Source organism: Cebidichthys violaceus, unplaced genomic scaffold (assembly GCF_023349555.1).
Source record: "Cebidichthys violaceus isolate CVI_PGR_0920_01 unplaced genomic scaffold, fCebVio1.0.p SCAF_5, whole genome shotgun sequence".
NCBI lineage: Eukaryota > Metazoa > Chordata > Actinopteri > Perciformes > Stichaeidae > Cebidichthys > Cebidichthys violaceus.
Window position 1 is genome coordinate 14,941,516 of NW_027176705.1, and position 26,929 is coordinate 14,968,444.

General features: G+C 38.6%; 1 protein-coding gene across 4 annotated transcripts in view; it reads right to left on the minus strand.

The window, feature by feature from the left end:
• Positions 1–26,929, minus strand: part of LOC137887291 (protocadherin-9) — a 185,370-nt gene that overhangs the window by 40,096 nt on the left and 118,345 nt on the right. For 2 of the 4 annotated variants that reach the window (XM_068730156.1, XM_068730155.1), the window contains one exon: positions 17,049–17,124. In XM_068730156.1, the coding sequence (XP_068586257.1) occupies positions 17,049–17,124 (76 nt within the window). Of the gene's footprint in view, positions 1–17,048; positions 17,251–26,929 lie in introns of all 4 variants that reach the window. The other 2 variants (XM_068730154.1, XM_068730153.1) reach the window with 1 other exon arrangement.

Sequence of the window (26,929 nt, forward strand, 5' to 3'; positions counted from 1 at the left end):
CAATGTATGCTTTGGCTCATTGTCTTGTTGGAAGACCCAGTGACGACCTAAGGATAGACTGCGAGCAGATTTCTGCATTTGTTCCATCAAAACATCAACATAATTTTCTTTTTTCATGATGCCATGCACCCGAACAAGGCTCCCTGTGCCTGAGACTGCAAAACAGCCCCACAGCATGATGCTCCCACCACCATGTTTAACTGTGGGAACTGAGTTCTTAGGGTTGAAGGCTTCTCCCTTTCTTCGCCAAACATAAGAAACATCCATGTGCCCAAAAAGTTCCAGTTTAGTCTCATCAGACCAAAGCACAGACTTCCAAAACTCATCTTTACCTTTCAAATGTTCACGAGCAAACCTCAGTCTGGCTGTGATGTGCCGCTCTTTGAGTAAAGGAGTTCTTCTGGGACGATGGCCCTGAAGCCCACCACGATGGAGAGCCCTCACAACTGTGTTCCTTGAAACATCAACTCTAGAAGAGGCCAGGTCAGCAACAATCATCTTGACAGATGTCCGGGGCTTCTTGCTGACATCTCTGACCATTTTCCTCTCAAGAGTTCTTGAAATCTTGCGCTGACGACCAGGCCCAGGTTTGTTTCTTACAGAATTTGTCTCCTTGTACTTGGCAATGATGCAACGTACAGCCGTTCTAGACACTGTGAAACGCTTGGAAATGGCAGTATAGCCTTCCCTCTTATCATGAGCCTCCACTATCTTCTTTCTGAGCTCAAGACTGATTTCCTTTGTCTTTGGCATGGTGAGTAAAAGTAGTCCCTCTCAATAATGTGTTCAAGTGCCCTGTTCCTTGGAGTCTTTTTATGCTGATTGAATGCTCAGGTGTTGTTAGGAAGCTAATTGACTGCACAGGTGTGGCTTGAAAGCTGATTGGTTAATTAGGTGTGTTTGAAAGCAGAAATTCACATGGGGGGGTGATATTATTGACCACCCCATTTTTCACTATATATGATATAAAGCAAGCCTAAAAATGTATTTTATATTCCAAAATTTACCAAAAGCTACTAAATAGCACTGGTGAATGTTTGATTATATCAAGTTTTATCAATGCTGCAAACATTGGGAGAATTTTAGGAAAATGTTCCATAATTCCTGAGGGGTTAATAATTTTGGCCTCAACTATAGGTTTTTAGAGAAGGAATCTGTTTTTGTATCACTCCATGAATCAGAAAATGCAGTTGAAAATTGACAGTTCTATAAATCAGGCTATGAATGATATATGAATAAACTCTTCATCAACACGTGTCAGAATATAGACAGGAATGAAGCTGGCCAGTTTGATGTATGTAACTGCTGCTGAAAATATGTTGAGAAAATAGCCTTTTTAAAGCTATGTATTGTACAATTCCATATATTGTGCAAGACACTACAGGTGAATAGGGTCAATAATAAATCAAATAATAGATATCACCATGAAACTTCCCCAACGTAAATAACACGTTTCATGTTTAAATATGCAAACTAATATTAACTTTTGGTGAATTTAGGGAAAATAAATGGTAGTATGATGTGGGCCAATTCATGTAAATAAAAACGAAATTTAAATTTAAATACAACACAGATCAACCAACCAGAAGTCTGTAAATACAATTTTTCTGTTTAGATGTTGGCAATCAAACCACTGTTTGATTCCCATGTCGACACTCTGTAGTCTAATGTGCAACCAGGAAGCACTCATTTTTTATTTAACTGGGTCCTTCCAAACATCTGCTGGAGTTCTCAGTGTCACACTCTCAGTTCTGAATTGCTAAATTTCTGCAATTAACCAGAAGGCATCAGCTTGGTTCCTGGTGGATTTTTCCATGAGCTAAACGCCATATGTTTCTCTCAGTGTACTTCACTGTACACACAAAGGCACACACACACACACACACACACACACACACACACACACACACACACACACACACACACACAAACACAATCTCCCCTTACACTCATGCACACATGCGCATTAAGATTCCATCCCATTTCGGGACGGCGCCTGAAAGGATTCATCACGGTGACAGCACCACTTCAACATATTTTTCAGTTTGTCAGAAGTCTCTTTCTTAGCGCTTGTTCCTCGCTTCTCCTGGGTTTCCTCTGGTGTATTGCTCTGAGTCCCGCTCAAAGCACACAGCAGGGGATTAGTCCCTATCACAGCGCTCACTACCCCCAGATCAGTTCACCGGGGTTAAGGTGCAGCTTTCTCTGAAGATACCGTTTTCTTTGTGAGAATTCTCACAGTGACATGTTGAAGGAGCCCAGTCAGAGTGGAACTTTAATGCTATGATAACCCATTTAAGTTGCTGTCTCAGTATAAATACTCCCTCTCTTGCACACTCTTTGTCTCTCTCTCTTTCCGTTCCTTTGAGCGTCAGAGCCTGCAGGTCTGTGTGGCTGCTTGACATTGCAACAGAGGATGACGATGTTTGTCATTTGCCAAAACACTGGGAGACGGAGTATTAAAGCTAATAACTAATGAGAGGGGTGACGAGACAGAGATAATCCGAATAGTTCCTATATGTACAACGCATTTTTGATAAGGGATAGTTTTGGCAGATAAAAATATAGATTTCCATTTTCATGTCTGTGAGAGAGAGAGACATTTTGCTCATGTGAGCGAATGATACAATGAGCTGTGAAGGTCCACATCGATGTCTGCAAGATAGAACTTTATGTCTCAATTTTTTTTTACATTTGGGTAAAATCCTGGGTTTTCTGTATTAGGAATGAAGGCTCGTCAAGGATTTTTTTTACTGGATGATTGAAAAAGAATTCGCAGATGTGCCATCCCTCTAGCTCTTGCTCATGATGGTTGTCACACCCATCAGCCACATTTTCTTCTGTTTAAAATGTGTCTTTCCCATCTTCAATAGAAATATATTTTCTTTTAGGCAGTGGGCAATAAAAGAGAACAAAATGCTATAGATTATGTGCCTGGTTCGCAGACAATTGATGTTGTTTCTAATGGTCATCAGATGTGCCAGATGTTGGATGCAAGATATTGGTTATAGCAAGACTGATAGATCATTGTTGCCAGATTAGATGGGATTAAGGATGACAACGTGGTTCGGTATCATACTTGGAGGTGCACAAGGCTTAATATAAGATAATGCATTTCTAACATAATACCAGATAACAGTCTTAAATCTAAATTGTTACAATCAATTTCCACCGTATGACATTTCTTCCGTCAATGAAGATGTTGACTATCCACCCATGCCCACTTTATAAAAATGAATAATTGCAGTTGCAGTCCGTAGTTTGGAGTCTTCATAATAGTCATAAATTGGAAATTAGTTGTGCTGTCGCCCAGTAAAAATGTGTTGAATAATCTTTATCAGGTCTATATGTGGTAAAAGAATAAAGCTCACCTGCTTCTTGTACTCTAGCTAAATATGCTATAGGCTACATGTAACAGAGTTATCTTTGTGTTCAATGGACAGACACTTTTCATCCATCTCTCTGTGAGACAACAAATTAAATGATTTCTCAACATCTTGAAGTATTTCTTTGATACTCAAAACCACATCCATAATTGCCCAAATTGGATGTAATATCAAAAGATTTTCAACATTTTGATCATACCCTGATTATTGTAGCTGTGCACTTGTCTTTCCCATCATAAAATATTAAAACTAAAGTTAATGTAGCCAATACTTCTGACAGGAACTGAGACAAGTTACCATGTTGCCCCAAACTAGAAACAGCCCTTCATTGGCTTCCAGGGTTCTTTATGAAGCTTTGAATTCCTTCTGAATGTTTAACAGGTTTTTTAAAGAATGAATAAAGAAATAAAGGGTAGTCAAGGTTTCTCCATCACGGTGGAAAGCTATACTGTATTGCATTATCATGTTCTATTATCACTTTATCACAGCAGTATCATAGCAAATCATAGCATAAGAATCATTTCCTGCCCTTTCTTCATATGGAATTGCTTCTCAGCACCTTTTCATCTACCATATGTGTACAGAAAGCATATAATTGAATGTTTCTTGAACAATTAAAAACAGAGAAAAACAGTATCAGTATAAGGAACAATTATGAGGGCAAAATATGAAGAATAATTCCTATTGTGCATTCAAACTTTTCATATAATAACTCAACAATCCTTTTGACTTTAAACTTACAAATGTAAACAACATGTAGGAATATATGGCACATGATATCAGTCCTTAGATTAGAGATAACGTTATCTCCATTTTGTATGAATAGATGATGAGAGCTGAACATGTACAAAGACAAAAATATGAAACATAAAAGCTGCAATTGCCCAAATTGATAATGACATGCCCTTTGTAAATCTGGAAGCATCTTCCACAAGTGAATTTACCAGAGAAAGCTCAGCAGGTGTATATATATATATATATATATATATATATATATATATATATATATATATATATATATATATATATATATATATATATATTTTTTTTTTTTTTTTTTTTTTTTTTTTTCATTGTTGAATTCAAAATTAAGAATAAATAAAACAATGCATTTATGGGGTTTTTCTACATCTAATTGAACATCTGGAAATGAGCGATTATGAATACCTACAAAATGCTGCCAAATAAAGTTATTCATATTTCACATTCATATTGACATTGACTCAGAGGGTGTGCAGGGGGTCTCTAAAAGGCTGATTATGATTCCTACAATATGCTAAAATTGGTAATTATGTGTGCCATTCCAATTGCTACACTCTTCACAAGTAGCAATTGTCGGCCTATGCGACAAAAAAAGGGCCAGAATTGAGTTCATTTGTTAGTCTTTTTTCCCCAAAAGTCCCATAGCACAAAGTGGGTGGGATGTAAGTGTGAGTCACTGTAATTAGCCAATTAACTTATTGCACAAATAATTCTCATTCCCAACAGTGTAATTCAACAGTCCTCAGATTTTTCTCCTCCCTATTGTGACTAATCATCAGCATAGAAGATGCTCTTCATCAGCCCACCCGTCTGCTCACACTGGCTGTTGGCACCGACTGCCACGATAATGACTGAGGCTACTCTGAGACGATGTTTACTAGCTGACAGCAGCACCCTGCTCTCTCTGTATGCTCCAGCAAGCATTTCCATTTAGCTCACTTCTGAAGCTCCTGCCTAATTTCTCTTTGGAGACAGAAATCCTTTAAACCCCATTCTATCCTGGGGCAACATATTTACTGAGGGCTGGCTTTCCAATACCTGAGAGAGATTAACACTGCTCCCTGATTTATGAATCCATGCCACCCACCCACAGGCTTGGTCAGGGGCCCTAGCTACTCTACCCTGCTACTTCCTCTTCACACAATGGGATTTAGGTATCAGAAGGAACACACAAACACACGCGTACTCATATACAGCCAAACTGGGTTTAAGGAGAGTCTAAATTGCAAATATGCATAGATCATCCCTCAGAATTCCTCTTAAGAACAGAGTACACAGATTGGCAAGGGGTAAAACAGGCTGTCTCATGCTACTGCCGGCAAGTGGAAATTACTCAAAACTACATTTTACGATAGAAGATACCTCCTGGACAGAAACAAACTTGACAATGTATAGTTAGAAACTCCATACTGATGCATCACTTTCATATACGGTTAAAGCATATGCAAACAGGTACTCTAGGTCTGTCACCGCAGCATGCAGCTCTAGTCAAAAGACCTGTGACATCCATCTACTGTTTTGGCATCCCACCATCTCACTGGCTGCCTGTGACTGAGGTGGTCGGATGGCTGCCAGACTGAGTGACAGCCTGGTATTTGTTTATCCTGAATAGTCAATTGCTGGGCATCTGTATACTACAGAAACAACAAAGCTGCTGGCACAGAGTTCAGTTTTTTTCAGCGGGTGTGTCTGTTACTCTTATTCAATTGAGAGAATGCTTTTAAATTGTCCTAATTTCGGCAATAACGCATTCATAAAAGGCATCATGTTATGTATTGCTGTGGATAAATACGCAACAATAAAATCAGACAGTTATAGTGCTGGCAACATCTTTGCAACATATGCTTTATGGTTGCAATCAAAGCACACGCGGGGTGGCCTAAGGATATGTAAAGATGTGTCTGTGTGGACGAGACTCAGCAGCAGCACAACCTGTGGCATGGTACTAAACACATGGTGAAGATGTTTTTTTGTTTTTTCTTGTGACCTTTTTTTTGTATTTCATTACTTTTTTCTTCATTTTATGACGGCGGATTAAACATTTTCTGTTAATGTGACTGCTATTGTCTTACCCGTGGCCCATTATGTTACATGCTTAATTGACTGCCAGCCCCTAATTAGCTGCTTAGCAATGGCAGGTCACACTGTTTTTTGTTGGTGTGTTCTCCCACATTCTTCCCTTATCATCTGCTTTTAGTGTAACTCAGACAAAACATAATTTCACTTGGTTTAATATTACACAGCAAAGAACATGTATTTGCCATATTGTAACTGATGGGCTGGATTAGAATCTCGCTGATATGCCTTTTGTTTCTCATCATTTTTTAAAACTATTTGTACTACAGTGAACATGGAATTTAAACAGAGATATGCAGATGTCAGTACGGCGCAGCAAACATTAAGTGTGAATAATGTGTTGATGTTTAAACACTAGCAACAGTAAAGGGCTATACATATCTCCTGCGTCTAACTATCCAGAGGTGGATGAGCATTTAAACTAGCCACTGTTTGCTTTATGGCCACAACCTCATGTCTGGATTACTGCAAGATGCTCTTGGCTATGACACTAAAGTGCTTTCTTCTACCCCCACAGCTCATCCAGAGTTCTGCAGTCTGTTTCTTGTCCAACTAAAGTCAAAAGCGTCACTGCCTACATTCCAACAGCTGGTCATATACTGTAAAGAGCATAATCCCAGCCTGTGCTCTGCACTCTTTTTTCTCCTTTCTCTATGGCAAAATGGTCCTACCTTCAACCATTTTCATGTTCTACTCCTTCTTGTTGCCCAATGTTACAACATTTGTCCAACTGCAGTGAAAACAGATTCTTTGTAGGTTAACGAAAAACTTCTGTCCAGATTTTTCCCCCTGTTTTTGCCCGAAAAATGACTATAAACTGCTAAATACACGAAAGTAACTCACCGTGTCAACGACGAATTTAAGTGGGGTATTTAGCCATGATTTGGCAAGAGTATAAGGGGACAATTTTGGGTATCACCTGTGGAGTTTTCTCGTAAAAATACGAAAGTTATAATTACATTCAGTGTTGCTCACCAAAATGCATTGTGTGTATCCTTGAGGTCTTACAAACACATTAAATGCATCTCCTTCCCCAAACATTTGCACAGCCGATGTTGATTCTAATAAGTGTTAGCAAACTAGCTTGCAGCTTGCCGGCACATAGCGGCATATCTTGTCATGGTATTGGCGCATAGAACCTTGAAGTAAAGAATATGCATACACATATTCCATCCCTGATCAAATTAAAAAATTGGTACAGAATAAGCCAAAACACAAAAATTGTCATCTCGGTCATAACAACAACTTTCTGTGCTGAGCCCTATAACAAATGAAGGATTAGGTCATTACGTCTGCAGTGTGAACTTAAGATGAGACAATGAGATAAGATACAAAGACAAGGGAATTTGAAGAACACATTAATTGCTAGACCACTACAATCAAAATAAGTATAATTCAAATAGAACTGCAATCTGTCCAACATTGTCCAGGGCATTTTCTGTCTTTGGCTTTGATGGAACCTCACGGGAATCTGAAAACACATCTCTCCAGCTCTCCTGTCATTCATTGCAGACCTCAAGGATTGAATTGAAAATAACATAATAAAATGCATAGTAGCGCGGAGGTAGAGTCAAATATTTGATGGCCTATTTATTCTGTAGAAATATGTTTTCCTACCAGTGAATCTATCCTCATGCTGTGAATGCTACAAATGCTCTTAGAAACCAGTGGCCTGACCGTGACCATTCATGGTTTGTGTACATTACTAAGCAATATTTCCACTGCCAACAATATAATGGAAGCCTTGCTACTTTATTTTTATTGTAAATATATTCAGCAGAAGTTATAAAACCATATCGAACAAGTTGTGTTCATCAGCCATAACCTGTTCAGTGACAACTTGAGTCAGTATGGCGGTGCTAATGAATACTAAAAGTACCTCTGAAATATGGGATCAATGCTTTTTCTCGTCACGGTCTGCGGTAAACTACTCAGTACATACATTTTCTTCACTAAATAGTGGAACTGCTAAGTAAAGTTGCAAAGAAAATCAGTTCCAGTTTTGTGTGGCACAGTAATCCAGCATTTCCCATGACAACAAGCCTGGTGGCACAAAGGTAAAACGCAGTGAAGAAGCTGCCAATCTCCTCTGCCACAGAGAGACAATTGGGACGCCAGGGAAATATCGCACCAGCAATTTGGCGCTAACAATGATAAAAACATGGCACGGTGACCATTTTGCTTGCCTGTAAGCATATTTTCACAATATTGCGATGAAGTAAATAGCCAGCATTCTGATACATTATGGAGACATCATATTTCATCAACGTCAACATCATGATTATAGCAGCGTAACAGTGATATGTTACAGTATTTCCACATTTAGTGAAGAAAGTCTCGGTTGTTTAAGAGTCACGTTAAATGTAATGTGTATTTGTATATGAAAACATATTGAATATATTGGAAAGATGTTTCGGACAAAGCAGTGCAGAGTAGAAAGGAGCAGAATATCTCAACAACGGAGTTATCCTTGATCTCTTGTCCATCAATGATTAATGGCTTAAGTGGTTCCATTTTCATGGTAGAGGACATATCTTGCATTTGAGCATTTCGGCCCTCTCTGCCAAGACCCTTAACAGCTACCCTCTCCCAGTCACATTGTGCTATTTCAACAAGCACCTCGTCCACTCACCCCTACTCCCTATGTGCTTCCTCCTCTGTTCCTGTCAGTTGGTCATGTTCCCAAGCATAAATAGTGCAACCAACCATTTTGGTGAACCGTGTTCCTGTTAACATCACTCATCTTCAAACGGATACAGTTCAACTAGTGCTTGACTACCTGCCCAGACCCCTGCAACAGAGAAAGGGATGGAACCACTCAAGAGGAGCTTTGGAATTAATCTACTGCAATTGTGCACAAAATGTTCAATACTTAACCAGCAGTATTATAGTGTAAACTAGTGTTAACATATTCCATTTCAGCATGTGACCAATGCAAGAGGGGCTGCAGGTGCATTTACAGTAACTACAGTAACACATTATATATCTATTATATAGAATGCACATGATACATGCAAATGCATTACAGTGAGCCATAATAACCTTCTGTATTGGGATGAACAAAAAATAGATAACAGACAAACATAAACAGAAAAAACCCCACAAATAACAATTTCTCTTGTGTACATGCAAACAAAATGAGGTGCAGAGGTGCAGTGTGCTGACTCACCTCTGGTTCACCTTAAATGTGATTAAATCATGAATGAGTAGGAGGATAATTTGCCCCAGTAGGTACAACACCTAGTATTATTTGCTTGCTGTAATCCCCAGCAAAGTAACATATTCAATAATTGCTGACATTGCTTTCTCCGCTTCCTACAGTTTATCATGTAAGGCATTTAATATTCTACAATATGTGTTTTTAATGGATTGTGAATATGTTGGTTAACCACGCCACTTCACTAGATACATAATCAAATATATTAAATTGCTGCTATTCATGACCCAAGGGCCTTTGATATTTTGTCTGACTACAAAATGTGTTCTTCACTCACATTTGATATAAATATTTAAATTCCACATAATTGAAAGAAAGTTTTTGTAAACTGATCAGTTTCATGAGGAGTGATAGGATAGGAGTGAGACAGTATGCCGATGTAGCTAAGAGACTTATCACTAGCTAGAAGTCAGAATATTAATTTATGTTTAAATGTTATATTTAGCAGTTTTATTTCTTATATATAGGTTTGGTAGTACATTATGTATCTAATATTTTGGGGTAAAATGGGCCTTTTAATTTAACAATCCTCTGCAAAGCAACATATTTGCACGATGGGATCTGGCTGGTTGGTTTTGTAGCTACAGATGCCAATTGCATTACTCTGTCATAAATTGAAAAAAGTAATTTAATAAACCTAACACTAAAAGGCAGTCTGACTGACCTGCGGGGGGGAAAGTAGGAAAGCAACCTTATTAAAGGCTGTGTAAATTGTAGTATAGTGTAAATTGTAGTGTGGATCAATATGATAGTGAAGAACTACACAAACAAAAGTAGTGACTCCAGAATTGAATAATACTTTAACATAGAGTGCTTTTGAGAAGTAATTACTTTTGTCTCTTGAGAAGATGAATGGATAAGATACATTACATCATTTGAACATGACAAAGGGTCTCACTTGACTCAACTGAGTTTTTTGTTGTTGTTTTTTTGCTAACCCCTGCAGGCTACCGTCGCCGTGCTTTTTAATATGCGGTTACTTTTGATCTGTTCGTACCTGCTCTTTCTCCAGGTCTAGACTTTGTTACTCCTTGTCTCTTTTCAAATATCAGTTCTATCATAATTTCTACAAACAAGTGCTACAGAGTAAGCCAGCCAAGCTACAGGACAACCAGCTCTACAAGTCAAGATATCGCAAAGCCACTTCAGTCACAACTTACTGTATTTCTTTTATTTTTGTATTTCCTCATTTCCCATCTCCACTGAGATATCATTCCTGGGATTAAAGCCACAAACGGCGCACAACTCAGAAAGCTATATTTGTAAACATGCATACAAGTTCAATATATTCGTTTGCTTTATTGCTTGATTATCAGTGTCAAAAAACTACAACATCTGTATAACTTTTTAAAGAGAAATCCTGCCATTTTCTTTTTTTCTTTTGACAGCTTTAAACAGAGAGTCCTCCTCCCCTTGATTGATATTGCCAGTGATGGTGATAATCGCCCTATCACAGCCCATGGCATGTAACACCGACTGTTTAGATGGTAGGCAGCAGATGCTGTGTTTGGAGTATATGAATGATTAGAAAGGCTGTACTTACAATGCCACCACACTGCTCAAGAGCCCATTTAATTATAGGACATAAGTCAAACTTTTAGTGTGATTAGTATAGAAAAGCAGGGGGATGAATAAACAACAATCTTTAACAAATGGGATATTCACCAAAGTTTTATGAACTGCGCACACAACATTAGATGGCATAAAGTTAAAAAGTATGCAACTGCAACTGACGTACTTGGACTTATTGACCTGTTCATATACATAAAGACCATTTTCATTCTACCAAGCCTGCTGCATATGTGTTGCCCATGAAAAATATGAGTTTTTGTGAGGAAGGAGTGCACAATTCTAAGGTAACATCTGTAAATATAATGCTTTGCAACACTCACTTTCCTAAAATAATGTAAAAGACATCCGTACAAAATGTGACTTTCAAATGCACAGACTGGAAAATATTTAGGTAATTATGATTTGCTTTTATTATTATTATTTATTTATTTTTCAGGGTTTTTCCCTAGAACGTATTAAGTTGTGTATGCAGGTTGTTGCTGTACACAGTGGGAGTAAGATCAGACTCACTTAGAAACTTAAAAATGCATAATGTTTCTTTTTTTGAGAAAAGTACTCATGCAGCCCAATTGACATCACAGCGTGACCTCTTCACTGGTTTTGTTGGCTCTCCTCACTCATCTCCTGGGGCAATTCAGAAATAATTTGAAGAGTCTGTTGTTTATGAGGCTGATCTGTTTTAGTTTCTGTTTGTTTCAGGTCTCCCAGGTCATCAGACATGGGGCTCTTGGTTGTTTCATCGTCTAGATTTGAAGCTTAAGGGTTGTTGCTAGACAACAAGAACAACTTTTCTCATTATATCAGATTCGCACACTCCAACGACTCATTCAAATTTCATCTCACAGTCCATTTCTATTTGCCTTTGCCTGTCTGTATGCGTGTGTGTGTGTGTGTGTGTGTGTGTGTGTGTGTGCGTGTGTGCGTGTGTGCAAGTGATCTTTTTGTCTAACTGCCCTGTGTTTCTTGTCCGCCATGCTTTTTAAATCATTCATAGTACACTTTAGTCAATAATGGTGGTTTTAAATGTTTTATAAATAAACATGACTTCCCTGTCTCACCCCACTCTCCTCCCTGTTTATTCTGGGCACTCTCCTGTCATGTATTATTTCAGCTTGTTTGTAGTCTAGGGACTCCCATCCATGCACAACCAATATGACAGACCTCGACAGCCCAGTCATCAGTTGTAATATTTTCCTTTTTCAGAAATGTTACTGATGACAGAATTATGTTTCATCCAAAACATGCATTCACTTGGAGAATATGTGACTCGGTTGTTTATTTGATTCAGTCGTTTCTGTGAAAAGCTGTCGAGAAAAACTTGGCTCTCTAATTGCAGAGGGACATACAGCGTTCCTAAAAGATGTTCAGCATGTGACTATTACTTTGCTCCTTGCTGTTTATTTGATTGAACTTTTAACAGTGCAACTTAATAGGGATAGAAGCTTCAATTTCAAGTCAATATGTTTGTGTATGTACTCAGTGAGACAGAAGCGGAAGTACAAGCAAACTAACTAATGAAGCATCCCTTTTAGAAAGGCTCCGGGGGTCTGTTACCTTACAGCTGAATTGATCCTAAACCTGTCTTGCAGATCTATACTTGCAGGGTTTTCCCAAAAAACACTGGAAGTAAAGACTCTTTTGGTAATACTTTACAAGAACTACACACTATGAAGTATTAGTTCAGTATGAGTAAACACTTAATTCATCATTTATAAAGCATTGTTCCTACATTAACACTCATTAGTATGCAATTCATAACAACAGTTATAAATGTTGATTAATAAGCTTGTCTATGTGTTTCTTGATTGTGCTTTCATACTTTATAAATGAAGTATTATATATATATATATATATATATATATATATATATATATCTATATATATGTATATATTACAAACCAATTATTAAGGAGTTGTAGATAATTAATAATATAATTTATAAAGTGTAAGTAAATGATTAAGAACTTATTTAGATGTACATTATTCATGCATTTATATATATATATATATATATATAATGATTTAGATATGCACTAATGGTTAGGGACTATGTTAATATATGCTTTATAAACACATTAATACTGCAATTCATGATTAATTCAGGTAGTTACTAGTCATTAGTGTGACCTCATCTAAAGTGAGGACTATCTATGTCTTACAAAGCATTTATAAATGACATTGAAAGGCCAACACGGCCTCAAAACCCACAGTTTTTCAACAGAAAGGGCAAATAGACAACACAAAGTGATCAAGAACATATCCATATTTGAAAAAAAGAAGCTTGGATTACAACACACACAGAGGGAGAGCATTCTCTGCTCAGGACGCCAACCCTCGAAAACACTGCTATAATAATGCTCTCAATTTGAAATGTTGCTCCTTTTAAGGGCAAGAGCAGCAGCTAAATCTATCAAAGTAGACTTAATCACATGTACTCTGTCACTGCTGACTGTAAATCTGGCAGATTTTTCATGATGCTGTTGCAAATCCATGGTATCTACTCTATTTGTTTCATTTATGCCATTTGTAATTAATCTAACATGGTTCATTGGGAATTTAGTACAGCAAGTTACTTTAACTCAACGCATCCTTCTCGTCAGCTCCATGGACAGCGGATGGTAAGAAGCTCTTAACGGTCTTGCTTGTAAATGCTTTTTTGGGGAATTGTGTGGAAAACTTTAAGAGCTTTTTTTTTTGTAAAACTACTCTTAGAAAACTCTTCACCTTTGAAATCAATCATTATTGGAAAACTGTGAGTTCTTCCCCCTCTCTCGCCACAGTTGCTGACACACTACTCACTCATATAATACTGTCAACTTTGTTTCTCTCTTCACAAAGAAATATCATAATGTTGACTGAAACTGCTGTGTCCCTCATTACCATCCATCTGTTATTGTTATTTCCTCCAAATTCATGTTTAATTGATTTTTTTCCTTCTTTTGTGTTTTTTACAAACTCTTTTTTTTTGTAGCACAGCTTCAAGGATATCTTCAAGTCACAAATAAATATAAAACATGTCATCATGAACTACTCTGTTCTATATATATAACATACTTTTAGACATCAGACTTTCACAACTCCCACATTATGTGTTTCTTTTGTTCAGATGAAAGCTACAACCTACACATAGGTCTAACCACTTCCCTGTATTACATAAAGGATCGTTATTAACTTCACCTTTTTCAACGTAAAACAGATAGGGAGGCCAAAATCCAAAGGTTATTTGGTCAGTTTTACGTCCAATCACTAAATCAGTTTAATATATGACACATGCAGTCTGTTATGAAAACCCCAGGGGACTGTTTGGCTGGTCAGTGTTTTACTCAATCTAATCAGTTATGGTGTGCAGATGCTGTTCAGAAAACTATGAGGTAAAATTAATTTCACTCAATTATTAATATATTCAATATTATAAGGCACACATTGTCAAAGGTTAAAGCAGTTGTCATATTCATTATGTAATTTACATCACTAAAAAGCATATTTATATTTTTTATAAAAGTGTATGTATTAAAATAAAAAAAAAAAAAAGATATATATATATATATATATATATATATATATATATAGGATTAGAAATCCTGTTTGGATGTCCCTATATGCCAATTGTGTATTATGTAAATGTAAACACAATTCGCCTAAACTATCAGGAGGACTCCATGCTGAACTCATCTGAAGTCGTCTTTAATCTGACTCCCTATTTCTTCAATATTCTGCACAAAAATTGAGGACTGCAGATGGCAGACGTATAATAATTTAACAAATCATTTAAATTTTGATTTCTATAAGAGCGTCTTTTGAACAGTTTTAATATGTCAGAAAAAAGGCAATACTGATAATATTGTCAAACCTAGAACACGACCACCCTCAGTCAAGGTCCTCAACTGAAATGTTGTTTTTAATAGTGCTGAAAGATACTTTGTACGTCAACTTGGAACACAACAGTGTCAAATATCTTCCAGATACTGTTTGCCTCTGTCAACAGACTCAGAGTCATATCGTGCAGTCAGGGGGGCTTTTCAAGTCTGACAGAGACTCACTCAGAACTAGTTAACCTGGGACCACTGAGTACACATATTTGAGAGCACCACCAGCAGGTAACACATCCCTCATTCACGAGACATGAAATCATTATAATGCCAAGCAGCAGGTCAACGATCAAAGACCGTTGTTGTCACCGTTAATAGTTTGCTGACAGGAAAACAACATCAACAAAACAGAACGGCATCGCTTAAGAAAACACAAAACAGGAAACAGTTACAGTGATGTCAACCAGTCCTGTTACCTGCATCAGGGCTTGTTTAGTATGAAGTCTTTAGTTTTTTCTAACACTTGAATTTGCTGAACACCAGATGCAGCTTCAGAGAACCAACCATGACTCTCTCTACCCTTCTATGTCTGTCTGTACAATATATATACTTGCATATATACACATCCATAGGTTTAACATATCTAATTCTACTTTAAGTAAATCAAGCCTTTCAATACTATAATCTGGCGTTTGTAGCGGCTCTTATTCATGTCTTCGTGCAATTTATTACCCATCACATTTACGGTGTAGCTGTGTAGTGTATCTAATTTCCATATGTCAATTAAAAACATTGCAGAAATGTCTGACATACCATGAAATGCAGTGCTCACATCAAGACTACTGGCTGATAAGTGCTGATAGTTTAATGCTCATCTACAATTCATTCGCATTGGCTGACTTCAATGGAAACACCATATGACACCTCGTGGACAGCCCGTTCTCATTCCCGGGAGTTCAAATACCGACGCTTTGTCACGCCCCGTGTCATCTAATACCGACGCACAAAGCACCGTTTAGCATCTGTATGAGACGCAACGGGCCTTCAGGAAACAAAAAAACTCATCCAGCGAAATAGTACTCATGGACATCCACCATGACCTTGTTCCTGTAACGTTTTTACTGGGATTCAAGAATGTTCCACTACTTACTGAATTATTAAAAAAAAAAAAAAAAACTTGCAAGAGACCGGATTCCAGGCATTGCTACATTTCTTTTTTGTTTAACATATTAACTACTGCAACTTTGTGTGTGAATCATTTAAAAATACATACGGAAGAACATGCAGATGAGGCCGTCTACACATTGTTTGTCAGTTAGCTGTACTACAATTGCACGTGGTTGAGCCATGTGCAGCTCCATTCACTTGTGAAGACTGTGAGTCAGTGGGCCTTCACACAGTACATCTGCCAACTGTGAGTACATCTGCTAACTTAGAGTCTGTATGAAATCATACCAACGCAGAGTTTACTCACAGCCCTTGTATGTATGTGGTGCTGGCTGCTCCACCCTCTGCAGGCAAGCTGGCATCGACCTTGGGGCAATGCGCGTCATCTTCGCGCACGCTTCACCTCTTAATGATAAAATGAGAAAACTGGGTCGGAGATGTACATTCCCACCAGAAATAGTGGGAAGTTAACATCTTCAGCTGAGCACCAAGACTTCCAACTGGGAAATCATCTCTAAATAAATCAAATGAGTTTCACAAATAGGTGAGGAGCCTATGGGAGGCCCAGGTTTGCTCCTGGGAGGAATGAACAAGTCTGGATGATTAACTGAGAAATGAATGACCTGCTCGTGTATCCACTAGAAACCTACTTGGGCAATCAAATGACTCCAAATTAAATGATATTTGGTACGTTGAGTTCTTTATAGAGACCGATGTTGTTTTTCATGACTATTTATCATCGCAGCTCAAGGAGTTTTAGTCATTCCCTGAAGAAAAATCTGAAACACAATTCATTTGCTTGAACCTGCACTTCAAGAAAAATCATGTTCCGATTTCGCCGTCTTCCAAACAATGAGCAGAAAATTGAGTCAAAGTCATATTGTATTTGAAAGAAAAGACACAAATGGACATTTTTTTGCATCTTGCCTACAATGGCGCTTTAAACACATGTTGTAAAAGAGAGAATAAGAGAGACAGGGAGAGAAAGACAAAGAAACCGACCATGCGTTCATATTAAAAAGCAATGGTAGTCTGCCATGAGATAGCATTACAACTCACCAGAGTTGGGATCGGAGTTGCCGTCAGCTTCAGTCCTCTTATCGGGGGAGGCCTGCTCGTAGAAGTCGTCCTGCGCCTGCACCAGAGGGAGAGGTTGTGTGAGGAGGGAGCCACTGCCTACAGGCTCGTGGTCCCCCAGACCGCTGTCACTGCAGCTCTCCTGAGAGCCATCCGGCAGGTGAAACGTGACGCGCCGCTGCGACTAGAACCAAGAGCACAAAACAGAGCCTCTGATGTTAATGCTCTGCTCTGCCCCCTCAACGTTTTATCCCTCTAACACTATGATTTGACACTGAGCTGAGCAAGCTCATGCTTGACACACTGATCGGTACTGCAGTGTGAAATAAGCAGCCTTAAGAGATTGTCTGAACGATGTAAAATGTATTAAACATTTACAAGTCAGGAAGGCATTGACGAATAGAAGGGTTCATTTCCCGTTTCAGAAGACTGAGAGTGATCGCAGAATAAAATGTCTATTTCGACCTGGGCCGCGTTATTGATGGGAAGGGGAGGCAACACATGGTAAATGCAGTCACGTTTCACTGCACAGTGACAACCAATAACAGCAGGCAAATTAAACATCATGCACTGCTACAAAAATTGAGCAAGGTGAAAAGTGCAAATTGGTGAGCCTTTTATAAATGCATGGGTAATGCACAGTGTAATTAATGTCAGGGATAATTAATCAAGGCCGGGAAATTTCCAGATATTGGTGGCAGCATATTATCATGTTTGTGAGGACTGCTTCAGGGGCATTTACAGCCCAATTGTTTAGTTTGTGTTGTCAGTTTGTCTGCGCGTTGGCAAAGTCACAGTGGCCTGCAGAGTTAACAGAAGTCGCCCCCAGGGTGTCCTTCTTCCCACGTTCCGCACTCTCACTGACGAGAGGAATTTCTTAACCCAAACGTGTTCCTGATACAAGTCGTATAGCTCTCCCGCTGTAGATATGCACGCTAACGCAGACGCGCACGGACACGCACACACCGTCCTTAAAGCCATCCTGATTGAATTTCCAATTGTTAATTCCGAGTGTCTTTTCCCCGTGCTCTAATGACATTTTCCTCAGGCTTTTTCATAAGTCCAGACACAAGCCTCCAGCTAACCTTTCGTGAGCACAGAGAGGTCCCTGCCACATCCTTGGTGATGACAGACAGAGACGGGTTTTACAGTAATTATTGGCAAAAGCAAAGGTCACCCAATCTGCAGTCTAATGCAAATGACCTCATTATATATTTTAGAACTGCTCCAAAAAAATATGCAACATTCAATTAACCAAAAAGAGGGAATAAAGAAAGAAAAAAAAAAAAAACGGGTGGTGAGGGAGGCGGGGGTTGGGGACTTAAAGACAGACCTAGGAGATGGGTAGAAAAAAAACTAAAAAAGATGGATTCAGATGTAAATGCATGGTGTTTAATTTTCATGAGGGACGGATGATGCAGACAGGCAGACAGACAGACAGACAGACAGACAGACAGACAGACAGACAGACAGACAGACAGACAAAGCTCTTAATCTGCAACTCAAACTCTTCAAAACCTGTCTGCTATAACAACGCTGGAGGAAGATGTCAATCCTTACATGCCCAGCGGTGTTGCAATGACACTGATAATACTCAGATGACAAAAGGGACAATGGATTGAAATGACAAGAAAGAATGTTTTATGAAAGTCGGGGCTATGACAGCTATGTGTATTGCATGGGTGTCGTTTATGACAAGCCATGGTGGATTTAATTATATACTTAGCTTTTTTGATGCCCTTTTAAACAGAACTAGTTGCAATCAACAGTTAAAATAAGATTTATAGATAAACACTTATCTTATTTGACAGTTGAATAGGCCGTCTATGAAAGGGCTAACAGAAATAACACCATCCAAAATCCAGTATATATTCCCAAAAAATCTAAATCAGGATTTGAACAATGCTTCACATTTGCAGTCTCCAAGGAGAACCGAAAGTGCAGAATCAAGTACAATTAAATGTAAAGGTCTTGTAAAACAGTAGGAATCTGGATAAATGTCACCGGTAGTAATTATAAAGAGGCAGATGATCAGATGTGGCATTTCGAAATGAGGATGACATAATGGGGGGAAAAAAAAACCCCAAGCTCTAACGGGGCTCCCTCTTTTGTTTGTGTGACAGCTAGAGTGTACTGATTAGGACATATAGTTATCTTTTTTACATAAGGTGAGGCATGCTATGGGTGTGTAGCGTAAAAACATTTTACAAATAAAAAAAAATAAAAACCCTGGAAAGCCGGAGGGTGAGGCAAGCCTTAACGGTTTGACAGGTTTGGTGTATTTGCAGTTAATTAACAGTGGCTTCGTATGTTTTTCTTCCTGCTGACGCCAAAGACGTTGGCCTTGGGCAAGGCAGCCATCTATTTGTTGGCCTCCCTGGAAGTGTCAAGCTAGCTATACTGATACTGGCAGCTGTTTTTTACCAACTCTTTCCAGAGTCAAGGAGGCAACTATATATTTTTACATGAAAGTACTACTCACTGTGTATATCTAAATAGCAAACCTGGATTAATGGATTGAATAGTTAAAGAAATGTGCTATGATCAAAGTGTATTATAAACATGCTGTTTATCCAATAAACTGGATAAGGTGTAGGATTGGGAGTGATGGACAATGTACGGGAGCTTTTCCAAAGCTTTTTTCAAAAAAAAAGGCTCAAGGTCGCATGACAGTATCTCGAGTGCATGCCCATCAGTATGAAGACATTCATGAGAATACTCTGATTAAGTGAACACGAACGGAAATGCAGTAGACAGTGTGACGGTGGGAAAAACGAATGCTGTTGATTGAAGACCAGGGAAAAGAACAGCAATGTTAATTCTCAATTAATCACAATGACAAATCTGATATTACAAAATGCTCTTCTCATATACATGACATGTGCAGGCAATAATAGAAGCGGTAATAACTTTGTATGTGATTTCCTTTGATTTAGATTTTTAGCGGAGGGAAAAGAAATGGCTTATTATTGATTGGGTTAATGGTTTCGGTGTGTGCTGTCAAATACTGCTGGACTGGTGGGACTTTTAAATGAAATCTTGTTCAGTGCCCTGTCACATTTTATCCTGGGGTTTGTCTGAGCGAAGCAGAATGGGTTTAACGTAATAACATACTGTATGCATACTGTACATGCCAAAATTATGAACGTATTTGGATTTCTTTGATCAATATTCCACAATAACCTGTACTGTTCCAAGCTAAATTATTCATAATTAATCATTTAGAAAAAAAAAAGGTCCAGTTTTAAGTAGGCGGTCTTCGTCACTGTGTCTGTTTGTGTTTGCACATGAGTTTATTTGTGGGTTTAAGCATGTTTGAAGATATTTGTATTTCTCTCTTGCTGACAGTCACCAGTAACATTAGCATAACACCGGCTTAAACTATCCCTGCTGCCAGTTTACAAGATATTATGGCTTATCACGCCTGCTAACCCTTATTATCCGCTTGTTTTTATAATTTGCCTGACCAAACACACTTAAACAAACACGGAGCAAAATCGCAGCACTTTGCTGCTGGAGGGTTTAAATTCCAGCAAGCCTGCAAATTACGAAGAATGGCGTTCGCCCTTGGGTCTATATAGAAAGGATACGATATAAAGCAAACTGAAAATAAAATCTGAGTGGAGAAAATGGCAGTTTTGTGGGGAAATACACTTTATGAGTATTATTATCAATATCATCACTATTAGTTGGTGGAAAAGTAAATAGTGATATGATATATTAATTCAACGTTCATTAGTTATTTTGATCTAAAGCTTGCAGTTCTATTTCTAAGGAGTAACATTTACTTTTTTTGATCCAAGTTTGAACAGAGAACAATTTGTCACCAAATGGCAACCAATGACATACTGCACATAAAGCAGTTAGTCACCCACAATATATGCCAGCTACTGCAGCGCTTCATGTCAACACTTCTGTTGAAAATCAAAATCAGTAGGTGAAATATACCGAATCACTGCGCAGTAAAGACTCAATCCCACAGAACACAAAACTGATACAACTTTGGTTTTGTGTGACAGAAAACAAATAAGAATAGGACTCATGAGCGCTCTCTTGCACTCTCTCCGCCTCTCTATCTCCTCCTGAGTGTGGCCATATGGAGCACAGTGTGCAAGTCAAAAACAACTTCTGTGGTGTATTGTTTCTCACATGAAGTCAATATAACACTACATTTCTATCAGGCAGGCATTTAATGAGCAGAAGCACACACACACACACACACACACACACACACACACACACACACACACACACACACACGCGTACACACACACACAAAATAATGCAACCCCGTCACCTCCACAAATAATCTTATCTAACAGCAGTCTGACACCTGTGGTGAGAGAACACTTCCCACGAGTCCGTTCTCACAATCAGACCACTGAGGGAGATCAGTCAAGCAGGAAAACAAAACTCACAAAATATCTCTTTTCTCTCTCTCTCACTCCTTCTCTTCCCCTTGGAGACCAAAGGTGCTGTGCCATCTGCTGGCCACCTTGAAAAATACATTTTTTCTTTTCTTTTTAAAAAAAGAAATCAATACAAGACCTCAAAACGTGAATGTCTTCTTTGTTCCACATGGTCATGTTGATTGATTTTTTTTTTTCTTTTCTCTGTCATCCCCTCTCTGTCTTACACCTCTGCACCACTATCACTGTACTTCAACACTTGCTGAAACAACAAAATGACAAAGCTGAGTCTTATTTGATACTTTTAACCCTTAAGTAAAATAATCCATACTCTGTTCTTGATCTTTCATCATGTTTTTGGTGTCACACTCTATTCCCCGCAGTGTTCCTCCACAACCCTGACAAGCTGTAACATTCCATAAAACATCAAATCAAGTGAAACATTAGCAGATGATAGACACTGTCTCCTGTCAACATAACATCCGGATTTCCTTTGGGATAAAGTGCATCACAATCTCAGTCAGGCAGGGCTTCTATTTTCATGACATAAACACAGTCAAAAACAAGCTTTTCAGACTGCTTAAAAAAGATGAAAGACGCAGAGATAAAAAGAGTTCCCAAACTTGTTTCCGTAAGCAAGACTCAAATAAAAAGTGACAAATAAATCACAATCTCCCCCGTCTTTGATTCTGCCTCTAATATTGACGTAGTCTGCTCCTGCTGCCTCTCCAGAGTCTAAGTCAGCTGCCTTCTGCTTTTCATCATTAAATCATAGCGAAGCAGTTCAGAGGAACATCTGCATTCTGCCACATCCACAATGAAGCTCGATCAGTCACTCCCTCGCTCTTTGGTTCACCGCAAATATACACATTCGCAAACACAAAGACAAACACAAACATACATAAATCTAAGTCACATCTGACCCACTTCTAAAATTGCAAGCTTGGAAGAGTGGACATGTACTGCAGTGTGTGTGTAATGTCTAACGGCAGTGTGCTTTGCGTTTGTCATTTCCATAACACTTGCTTAGCATGTGATTATCAACACAGTCCATCATTTTGACTCTTTCTGGGCTAAATGATCTTGTGCAGATTTATGGATGCAGCATACAGAATGCATGTTTTATTTATTTATCCTTCAACCATTCATTGTCTAGCCCCCGTGGAAGTCATTTATTCTCATGAAAAAGCATGTATGTATTCGTGCGGTGTGCTCGTCACCAGACTCACCATTCTCACCTGTCATCTTTCATAGACGACGAGAGCGGGAGCTGCTGCGGCAAGTTCCCTCTCGCTAATGTCCTCTAAGTCCAATTTGTTTTCTTTTTATCCGTCTACACCCCCTTAATTAAGTCCATCTCCTCCTACATTCACACGCGAGCATGAGCACCCGTCCCTGCTTTTTTTTTTTTTCTTGGTTACTTTAATGGATATTTGTTTTTTTTTTGCCTATTTCGCACTAGTCGTACATGCAAAAGACGAAGGACAGCACTGTTACACACTGAATAACAAATTGTAATGTTAAAATGTCGTTTGTTGAAACATTAAGAATCAAAATGTCTATTATTAAATCAAGATTAATTTGTTGGCCACATGGGGGCAACAGAACAATGCTGCAAATCTCCTGTCAGCATAAAATCGATGCGAAGGTGACAGCAGAGGAATTATTTGCAGTATCTGTTTCTGACCACCCAGAAAATGTTATGTCGCATCTTCCCTCTCCTTTTAGCTACATGCTAAAATTCTGTGTAGAGTCAATTTAGGGTGCTACGAATTGCCTTGAGCAGCTACCGTAAACAGCACACCCAACCAAACAGTGGGTGTCTCAAATGACTCATCGTCTCAAGTTGTTTTAACAATGAAGAATAAAGAAGACAGTCAACAACATCATCCAACATGCTGAACTTGTGATTTGATGTCCTTAAATTGTTTCCTCCTTCATATAATCGATCATCAATAGTATCAAAAATGGAGTTGATGAAAATCTTGCAGATTATAACTTTAAAGCGCAACAATATTGTTAAACATCGTGTACTAGACACATGATTGCTGAAATCCAAGATACGTGTTAAGAGGCTATGATTGCAGCTGGGATGAGGTTAAACGTGGTGATCAAAAAGCCGACACGCCATGGCTTTGAACTAAGCATAGGCAAGTGGGGAAAAAAATACTCTTTGTAGGCTACAAAAAGCTTAAGGAACAAACCTTCTTGGATCATCTCTTCAGTATATCTCTAAGTGTCTGAAGTTAGGCTTAAGATGCAACTAAGAGGCACGGTTGTGGTTGAGCTTACCTAGCCTGACACCACAGGCCAACATGAAATGAATGCATTGCCTTAGATACGCACGTCTAACGTATATATTGCTAACCTACAGATGGGTAAATCTCCCCAGCTCAGGAGCAAAAAACCTAAACTAAACAGAAGTCACCTGAATAGACTTCTTTAGAGGGATGGAAATGCAATTTCTAATTGATGTCATCTAACACCACCTGAGCTACATCTGGACAGCATGGGCTCATCTACTCCTTTTTTCCCCCTCACCACCCTGCAGTGACCTCTCTCTCTCTCTCTCTCTCTCTCTCTCTCTCTCTCTCTCTCTCTCGCTCTCTCTCTCCATCCCTACTTTGGCGTGCTGTTAAATAACCTGACTTGGCTGAGTGAGAACTGTGAGACAGGAGTAGTTCAACCAGCTTCCCTCTGTGCCTTAAGCAGAGCTGAAGAAACCTGTGCAACTGCCACAGAGCATTAGCTACAAAGTTAACCACTACTGACTCACTCATCGGCTCTTCCCTCCGCAGACATCCACTGCCATAAAACGAGACACAGGAATTCTTCTCTATGTGTGTCTCCTGCATCAGGATGAAGGATTTGACACTCAGAGACAGTTAACTACAGAGCAGAGCAGGCGAGGCCCTGAGCACTGAATGGGGAAGCTTGATGTGTTTATGAGTTACAGTCCATGTGATCTTGGTGCTGCACTCACAATGAAGTCACTGCTCTGTGGCACTTCGGAGGGTGTTTCTTCTTTTATTTACTCATCACAAATGCGTGTGAGACATACCTTCGTGTCAATGCACTGTCCAAAAGAGTTTGAAATATTAAAAGGTAATCAAAGGTGAAAAAACAAAGGCATCGGTGCTGCATTAAAACCTACATATTTATTTGTACTCACACAAAAACCAAAGCATAATCACAGTGTACTCTATGATTCATAATAACCTACCACCCTATTAGCTGTCATTAAATCCTATTTGCGATTCCATTACACCAAACTGGTACAGAGGCACACATTTGTTTAGTTGGATCCCTGTTTATCCTGTGGAAATGATAGCTATTTACACAGACGTGATTATTCAGCTTTGAGAGATCAAATGCAAATCGATGCAGCTGGGAGGTCTTGTTGACTGTGGCCACTGGTGATCTAAATTTCTTGATTTCTTTTGTTTTTGTTTGTTTCCAGAACTGCAAACAAACATATGTTTATTTTTTGCTTATCTTGATGATAAAAGCTGAAGGAAAGCGCAAAATAATATACAATTTTAACAGACTGTCTACTTACTGAATATAGTGTTCATTAAAACCAAGCAATCGTATAGTTGGTATGTATAATTTGCACAAGATATGACAGCTCCCTCGACTTAAATCACTTAAATCAGGGGCTTGTATTAACAATGAGCAACAATGATTTTTAATACTGTACACAATTAGCACTCTACCTACATAATACATACATTACTTGAATGATTGGGCCTGTATTGTCACACCAGCGTAGAAAAAAGTTGTTTCTTCTTATTATGTCTCATAGCACTTTCCTTTCTCTTTGCATATCCCTATTAACAATTAATTGGATTTAATTTATCCGTCCTGTTAATGGAAATAAGGTGTCATGAGGGTATTAATCTGATACATTTAGTTTGGAAATATGCAACTAATCCACACGTTAAATTCACAAGCGTCTACATTATCACAATCTCTTGTTAAAAGCTGAATCCAACTGACTGGAAAATTAGCGAAGTGCTATAAAGTGCTAAAACCTAATGACATGGGCAACAACTGATTAGTGTGATACCGCAGCTTAAAGAGAATCTGTATGCACAGTAGCTGCTGTTTAAAGACAATGAAACAATAAAAGGCAATGTACAGCAATATCTCTCACAACCCTAACCAGCATTCCAAAGTTATGGCCTGAAATTAATTGAAAAGGCTTTGTTAAATTGTAGACCACGCTAACCACGTTCCACTATAACAAAACCTAATTGTCACTTAAATAGTAGGAGAAGGACATTTTGCAGTCTGTACTTTTAGCGGCAACTTGTAACCTCTTCTAAAAGCAGCAGATGTTCACGTCACTTGATAATGGGAAGAAAGTGATAACGGAGGAGATGTTTGATGCACTATGGCAAGGTGTTGACAGAGCCACCAAACATCACTATCGACACCCTGGACTCACTGTACGTGCCCGTCGTCATGGTGTTACGCGGGCATGCACACCAGACACACTTAGGCCTGTGTATATACAAAAGATGCCAAATGTCTATACTGAAGAGCTTCGCAAAGTCCCCAAATATCATCTTTTGTGGATTGGATTCACATAATTGCATTTAGAGTTAGCGTATAATTTATTACACGTGTATTTATTGTGTATATATCAATCCGTAGCTTATACTGTATGGTACTGTAGCACTGTCTCCTCATGTATCAATTGCTGTGGACAATCAAAGCTGTTTCATACTAATCCTCATTATAGCACACTACACTGGATTTGTAAAACATCCAGCATACACACACACACACACACACACACACACACACACACACCTGCTGTTTTGCCATTTCACCCATCAGGAAATTAGAAACTAACTTTTTCCCTGAGAGGACAGTCACAATGAGGGAAAGCCTTTGTAATTAATTTTATGGTCAATGATCTTACCAACAATTATTTCTGATGCAACTAATCATCTGGAAAATAAGAATCACCCAGACCTTTTTCCATTTGTTTTGTTGCCAAGCAGCCAGCAATTCCCCTCCAACAGTTTCTAGTGAAAGCAAGGCACCAGCGTAATGCATAGTGGAGGATTGTGTGTCGCAGTGCATAATTTGTTTTTGTTTGTATGTGATCGCCTGCCTGTTTGCATTTCGGGAGACTGTGACAGAAAAGGAACACTTCTCTGTGTGTGTGTTTTTTTTGTTTTTTTTTTCACTGATGGAAAACCATTCAGCCAAAATGTAGCCCAAAGTAGCATTATATGTTCATGTACAATAGCAAAGCGAGAATTTTCAGCATTGTTGAATTTCTAGAAATGTCTTTTATTTGTACCTTTATGGTGCAGCAGGATGGAAAGTAGATTTGAACATGATGAACAGAGGAAGAAGAAACATAAGACAAAGAAAGGAATGAATATTAATAGACCAGAAGAGATTTTAAACCATTTAGGTATCTGTTTTGTGAGGTGG